At 38.6% G+C, this 8589-nt stretch overlaps 1 protein-coding gene across 1 annotated transcript in view; it reads right to left on the bottom strand.

Moving 5' to 3' along the window:
- Positions 1-8589, bottom strand: part of LOC106869115 (max dimerization protein 1-like) — a 155348-nt gene that overhangs the window by 81770 nt on the left and 64989 nt on the right. Inside the window, exon 3 of the mRNA XM_014914661.2 lies at positions 6736-6765. Within this exon, the coding sequence (XP_014770147.1) occupies positions 6736-6765 (30 nt within the window). The remainder of the gene's footprint in view (positions 1-6735; positions 6766-8589) is intronic.

Here is an 8589-nt window from a genome sequence, read left to right as displayed (position 1 = left end):
ACCGTGTGTGTGTGCCGTGTACGTAGTATCTTTAAACGAGTCATTAACCAACTTCTGACACCTTCCGACCAATCAGGCTTGAATAGGTTCGCCTATTTATGGAACGGAGAATGAAAGAGCAGCGATAACAACATCAATAACAATGATGATGACGACGACGACGACGACGACGACGACGACGACGATAATGATGATGATGATGATGATGATGATGATGATGATTGCAATAACCTTGCTGATAATATGATGATAATGCTAATAATAGCACTAATACAATAGATCTATTATAGGTAAGAATGAATTTGTGGTTGGAGATGTAATAGGTAATAGAGGGAGGGCATGACTTTCACTTTATTATATTTTTTCCTCTCAAGGCCATCGCAGATGCGTGTGTGTGTGTGTATGTGTGTACCTATATGCTTAGATATGTATGAAGATATATATGTGCGCATATACATGTTGAGGCATGTGGCTCAGTGGTTAGTGGTGCTGTGCTTGTGGTCGTAAGACAGTGGTTTTAATTCCTGGACTGGGCATTGTGTTCTTGAGTGAAACACTTCACTCAGGGAGCAAAAATGAGTAATCCTATGACAGGCCAGTGTCGTATCCAGAGGGGTAGTATATATGTCACAGAATCTGAAAAGTGGCCTTATGACCCTATGGCTCAGGAAGGACATGGGATCTTCCTTGATAAACATACATGCATACATAAGCGGATGTTAAACGATGATGATGATGATGAAACCAGCCAGATCTGGCCTCTCACACCTTCCCTACAATTATCATTCTAAAATAATAAATAATCACAGCTTTGAAATTACAAAGCTATGAGGTAATGCATGATTAATTGAAAAACAATATGAACAAATAAGCATTATGTTTGATAGAGTAATCTGGATACTAAAGAATTAAAGTTGAATTTGCTCTGAGACATCATTAATAAAGACTTACTCCCAATGCTATAATTTTATGTGGGGGAATCTATGAAGTTACAGCTTAATAATTACTCGAAACACACAACAGAGAGTAAATATTAAATATTTTTTTCCATTAACCCTTTTGATATTAAATCTGCCTTGAGACCACCCCGCTGTGTTTGTAATATAAACCCTGCTGCTTTTAAAGGGGCTCTTATTTAAATGAAGATATTCCAGCATGATTTTTTTTTTTTTTTTATGTATACATTTCTTGTTAACTTATGTTTCAAATGCCAGCTTGAATAATGACGAAGTTCTGATATCGTAACCAAATCCCTATGAAATTCTTGATTATTATAAAAAAGAATTTTAAAAAAACTTAATTAAATATCACATAATGGAGTTGTGTAATATCATTAGAAATATGCTTCACAAAATATTTAATCAGGTTACTTTGGCATCACGGGTGCAACAGGAGCAGAGCTGAATAAACATCAATGGCAACAAACAACGGCGCTTTACCAAAGCATCAAAACAGAACAAATAAAACAAAATTGTGTGAAGATAAAAATTCCAGATAGAAATGCAAATTTCGTTTTCTGTTAGTGGAGGGGGTGGGTAGAAAAAGGGGGATTTGTTTGGGAGGAGAGAGGGGGTGTTATATGTTTTTATTAACAAACAAGACAGACCTGGTTACTGAGAAAAAGACAAAAAAAAAATTGAAAACCACAAGAAATTTTTTGGTGAATCATTCTTCAACTATTCTAGCACTGCCTTTAATGACTAACTTATGATGACTCCATTTTTTTTACCAGTTAATAAATAAATAAATAAATGGTAATTTTGTTTAAAGGAGGCACAGAAAATGGGGTGTATTTTTCTAATTTAATTAAAAACAAAACTTATTTTTTTAGCAAGCAGAAACATATATTCAATTGCCATAAAATCAGTCTCAGTCAAAAACAGATATCTGTTCCAACAACCCTGGAGGGGCACAAATGTAGATGCAGCACACAACTTTGTCATCGTCATCACTATTTAACCCCAGGCCAAAGCTGATGGAACAAACTTTATAAATCAATGGCATTCCAACACTAACCATCCATCATGTCTATTAGTATATGAGGGACTTTCAAGGACTAATGGTTGATATAACCAACATTATTCAAGACAGTAATTAGAGGGAGATGTGCCTACTGGTTCCAGCAGGCCAAACGACCTCCGTCCAAGCTCCCTTGTTGGCTCCTTGATATTGTTGAAGGCTGGGAGTAGATGTCACTACAGTAAGCAGGGGCCACACTGCAAAATTGACGAGTAAAAGGTCAGCAATAAAAGGACTCTTGGGAGTTTTGGGGCAGGAGGGAAGAGCTCACTCTTAACTCGCATATTTACAAAAATATATACAGGCACACATTCACACATGTATACACAAACACAACATGCAAACTCAGTGGTTACAGTGTTGGGCACACAAACATACGGTCACGTGTTCAATTCCAGGACTAGGTAGTACATTGTACCCTTGAACAAGGCACTTCATTTCACATTGCACTAGGCTGCTTAGCTGTAATGAGCACCGACTGGGAGTTCATACAACTCTATCTCCCCCCACCTCCAGCTTTCTTGTCCTGGGTGACCACTGAGCCATGGGTGAGGTAAGTGTTAAGAAGGTAGCTATGTCAGCTTATGACAACACAGGCCCCTAAAACAATATGCAAAAGCATGGTACATGCTACCAAAACGTACTTGGTTGCATGGTGATATGGTATGTTTAATCATGTCTTTTTTTTCCTTCAACTTGATTTAGTCATTGAATTTCACACACACACACACACACATACACATACACAATAGGTGTCCACACATTTTCTGCCTATCAAATCACTCACAAGGCAGTGGTTCTACCTAGGGTTATAGGAGAAGGCACTCACTGAAAGTGCCATGTTTTGGGACTGAAACCCCTAGATTAGTCAATCTGTATCCCACATGTTGACTGCATTGATTACATTAAGCTCAACCAGACAGACACTGAGTCTTCGCATCTCTAACGCATGTTAAACTCAAATCTGTTACACACACACACACACATAAATATATATTCTTTCAAACCATCAGAGGCTTTCCTCAAGTAGGTGATAGCTTCTGTTACCTAGGTGACCTGTCTCAGCTGATAGCTGTACCAAGCAAGTCGTTATTAACCAGCATTGCATTGGCTTCTTGTCAGAAAAGCAGAAAGACTGCTGTCTTTTGTACATTAGTGACATACACACACACACACACACACATACACACACACACGTGTGTGTGTATGTGTGTGTGCATGTGTGTGTGTGTATGTGTGTGTACATTGCGTGTACAAATAGATGTATGGCTGCTACTCTTATGTTTAAAGCAGTTCTCTTATATTCACACACACACATACATACATATATATATATATATATATATATATATATATATATATATACACACACACATATATACATGGATATATATTTATATATGTGTGTGTATGCATATTCATATCATTATCAGCATCATTTAACATCTGTTCACCATGATCGTATGATTTCTAGATACCCTTCTTAACACCAATATCTATCCATCTTTTTATCTATCTATCCATCTATCTAGCTACCTCTATGCGCATATGTCTGTGTGAGTAAACACATACATCCATGTATACACACACATACACACACACACACACGAAAGAACTTTGGTCTTTGCTTCACAAGTCTCTACCACATCCATCAAGATACCTCTTTGTTTCCCTCTCCAAGACCTAAATCACTGCTCTGCTACCCTTCCAAACCCTAACTGGACCAAGCACAACAAAGTCACAACAACCCACCCTCTACCAAAGTCCTTATCACTCCACATGCCAGACACAGTCCCCAAAGCCCTTCATAATTACAGCACTTGTGTGTCTACGCCCGTTGTATATTACTTTTCCAAGTTCACCATTAACCCAAGATTCAGAACATTCTTTCAGTTTCTTTTCTCAAGTCAGACAATACCATAAGACTAAGACGAAAGCGGCTAGCTGGCAGAAACGTAAGGATGCCGGGCGAAATGCTTAGCGATATTTCATCTGCCGCTACGTTCTGAGTTCAAATTCTGCCGAGGTCGACTTTACCTTTCATCCTTTCCGGTTCAATTAAATAAGTACCAGGAGCATGCCCTTGCTTACCCCCAACATCAGTTTCTAGACATGAGTGGTCCCGAGACTTAGGCCTCAACCATGATTTTTAAGAAACGTGGTGGAAAAAACGATATATTAAAATATGTCTGCCCTATTACTCATTTTGAGTGTGCTTCTGTTCAGATTCATGAGCAACTAACTGATAAGATATATAGTTATCTGCCAAACCAGATTGGAGCCTGGTGTAGCCTTCGGGTTCCACCAGTCCTCAGTCAAATCGTCCAACCCATGCTAGCATGGAAAGTGGACGTTAAACGATGATGATGATGATGATGATGATATAGGGTTGGTGACAGGAAGAGCATTTGGCTGTAGAAAGCTTCTCAACAAGTCTCTACTCTAACTTATGTCAGCATGGAAAAAAAACACAGACAAATGAGATATAATGTAGATATGTACATGAATATAGAGTCATATATTCACTCCGTATAGACATATGTACACATACACACGCAAATGTACCCACCACTCACACCGTTTCTATTCTAGCAAATCCTTCCAATTTTCCTCAAATCAGATATAATTTGTAAGAACTAGTTGCACAAACTGAAGAAGAAAAAAAAATCTCTTCAGCCGGAATAAATTTATATATATAAAAAAAGAAAAAAAAACTTTCTTTCCTGTAGATTTGTTTTGTATATTTAAAAAAATGTTCACTCTGCCTATCTATCTATCTATCTATCTATCTATCTATCTATATCTATCTGCCTATCTTTTCTATCTCAAAACAAGCTGTCTCAGCTGATAGCAATACCAAGTCATTATCAACCAGCATTGCTTGGGCTTCCAGCCAAGAAAGCAGGCAGACTGCTACTATCTTTTCTACATTAGTGACACATAAGCACATGCACACACACACACACACACACACACACACACATACTCATATACTGACATATCCACACACACACACACACATTTATATATATATATTCCCTGCTTGTTATATCGCCTTCACCCAATTAACAAAACCCATTTGTGACAGCAGTCATGTCACCTAGATACACTACTAACATACATACATACATACGTACATACATACATACACACACACATATATATACCTAATACAATGAGCAATAAGAAGCAAGATTTCTTGTTCCACTCCCTCCATGTTTCCATCCAGCTGAGCATCAATCATGTAGCACTCTCAGTCAAGCAAAAGTGAATCGCATGTGGTGAAGTGTAACAATTTACATGTATCACACACTCTCTCTCTCTCTCTCTCTCTCTCTCTCTCTCTCTCTCTCTCTCTCTCTCTTTCTCTCCTCAAGGGCCAGTTTGCAGTTGAATGCCCACCAACCATAGAAGTAGTTACAGCTGAGGGGTGGGCAAGTTACACCCAATCAGAGCTCAACAGTTGGTGGGACAGTGGTGGGTGCGGTGGGAGGTGTATCTCTGGCAGATCAGTCAGCCAGCATGGAAAGTTCTCTCATATGCTGGTTATGACGTTACTATTGTGATGGTTTATCCCCAAATCAAAGGTGAACCATTCATGATCATCATCATCACTGTTGATCCACAGGACTGCATCGTGCTCCATGTCAGATTTGGCATGGGTCTTCATGGGCAGACGCCCTTCCTAATATGCCAACCTCTTTTACTGTAAGACAATTTTGTTTTAATTTTTTTATTTCTTATTTCTTTACTGCCCACAAGTGGCTACACACAGAGGGGACAAACAAGGACAGACAAACGGATTAAGCCGATTACATCGACCCCAATGTGTAACTGGTACTTATTTAATCGACCCTGAAAGGATGAAAGGCAAAGTCAACCTCGGTGGAATTTGAACTCAGAATGTAGCAGCAGACAAAATAACTGCTTAGCATTTCGCCCGGCGTGCTAACGTTTCTGCCAGCTCACCGCCTTTTGGTTTAATTTCTGTGTATAGTTAATCTAAGAATGCACAATCAAGTATGTTCTTCAGTGCCATCAGGATGCTAGGGCATGATGCGGAGGGCACAGGATGCAACCATCTGGACACTGGTGCCTCATAGAGGAAGAATGGTGGCAGGGTCAGGTGGAAGGTGGCTTTGATAAAGCAACAGAAACATCCAGAAATTGAAAGAGGGACCATTAGAATTTCATGTCTCCCTCAAAAACAGGCACTAGGTCCCAAAATGAAACTATACAAGATCTTACTACAGTTAGAGGAAAGAACCAAAACCTGAACACTTCTGGCACCTGTTTGGGTGAGTGGGTGGGTGTTTGACCTCAGCAGGATTCGAACTCAGAGGGATGAAGGGCAAAGAGGTCCCTTGTAAGAATCAAGCTCGGACCATAAAGAGCAGTGTGAAATACTGCAAGGCATTTTGTCCAATGTTCCAAAGATTTGGCCAACTTGCTGCTTTTCTGTAACAGTTTCTGATTTAAGGCACAAGGCCAGTAAATTCAAAGGGAGAAGACATTAATCAACACCATTGAGGGCCCCAACACTTGACTGGTACTTTATTTCATTGAGTACCATCAGTTGAACACTGGGTACTCTATCAGTGTTTTAAATGAATCCAGAAAGATTTCAATGATGTACAGGAAAGTATGTCAACAAATGTCACAAGTTATTTTCAGATAATAACAGTGACAGAGTGATAATAGCAGAGCAAGACTTACCGATTCTTCTCTAATTCGTTGTGAGTTGACCTACAACATAGTAAAAAGAGAAAAACTGAATGAGTGACAAGACAAATAATTAAAAATTTTTTTTTTAAATAAGCAAAAAAAATGAAGACAAATAATTTCCTTCTCTAATTTGCAATATTTACCATTTTTTCTTTTGCTGGTGATATTATTGTTATCATTTCATCATTATTATTATTATTATTATTATTATTATTATTATTATTATTATTATTATTATTATTATTATTACTACTGCTACTACTACTGTATGTTGCTTACATCATTTCAAGAATAATGGATTTTTTTTTCTTCTACAAACCATAACTGAAGGAAAAAAAATTTTTTTATTTATTTTTGGATAACGATCAAAAAGGAACCTCCAAGAGTGCAATGGATGCTAGCTCATACCTGCAGAGACATGAAGTCTATGAGTTTTATAACATAATTACCCCTCCCTCTCCCATCCCACTTTGATTACATCCAATTCAAGCCAAAGTGAAAACAAACACAAGCTACACGGAGAGGAAACAAAAGAAAATTTATGAACAAAAAAAAAAAAAATAACAAATTCAATTCCACAGCAAAACTCTATCTTTCTCTCTCTCACATACACACCCACATACACATTCACATACACATTTTGCTAAATGAAGAAAACATGTCATTTTTTTTAATGAGCAAAAGTATTGTCTTAGTAGTGTCTTCACAAGTGTTGCAAGCACCAAAGAAGCACTAAACATGTTACCTATCAAAGAAAAGAACAAAGCAGAGCTGTATGACTCAGGATAGGGATATTGCTGCCTTACCTGAGCTCTCTTCAGCTAATTGCAAGCACTAAGAAAAGTCACACATTTCTGTATAGCCAAAAACCTTGTGCCCCTAGAAGCAACAACTAAGGTAGACCTGGTCAATATGTGGAGTGATATATTCTACATTGGTTCATATGGGGATTATGTAAATGTACGAAGGTGAAGTAGAAACAGGCAGGCAGAGTTAGTGAGTTATATTCCCACAATATATGGGGCAATTCAACTCAAGGGTCACAGTGAAGTATGTTGGCAATGACATTCACCTTTAGATCGTTATTGCCTCTGCAGCCCAATTTGAGCAGGTGGGGAGAACTGGAATAACTAAAAACAGCAGGAAGGAAGTTGGGTGGGGGTCTTTACGAGTATTTAAATCCTAATGTCCTACTAATACTACAGAGACATCCCAAAGATGCATTCTGTTGTGGCTTTAAGAATAAGACTGATGGTGCAGAGCAGAAAGCATAGCCAGTACACAATATGGTCCTGAATTGGACAATATGGTCCTGAATTCCCTGTACAGAAGACAAAGATGGGAAGGTCATGGCTGGAATGCCCTTGATCGTAGGCCTGCTAGAACAGCAACAACAACTACTACAACACTATCGCCACCACATTATCAATGTACATTACTCTACACAACCACCTCACCACTGCCACCATCAGCAGCAGTAGCAGCAGCAGCACCACCACCACCACCACATCAACAATATCCTTAGCACCAGCATGTCTCCCACCATCACCACCACTACACTACCATCACTACAATCACCACACCAACACCACCACCACAACAACCAAGATTGCTAGCGCAACCACTACCATCACTAATATGATCCTCACCACCACCACCACCGCCACCAACAACAACAACAACAGCAACACAAAAAACACGACAAATCAAGCATTTAAAAATGACTTTTACTATAGTAACCAATGTTACTTTAATATTCAAGTTAGAACTTGTACTAAACACACACACACACACACACACACGCACACACACACAAGTATAGACAAATATACAAAGCTATATCAA

The sequence above is a fragment of the Octopus bimaculoides genome, chromosome 14 (assembly GCF_001194135.2).
Source record: "Octopus bimaculoides isolate UCB-OBI-ISO-001 chromosome 14, ASM119413v2, whole genome shotgun sequence".
NCBI classification, from domain to species: domain Eukaryota; kingdom Metazoa; phylum Mollusca; class Cephalopoda; order Octopoda; family Octopodidae; genus Octopus; species Octopus bimaculoides.
This window is presented reverse-complemented; position numbering and strand designations above follow the sequence as displayed.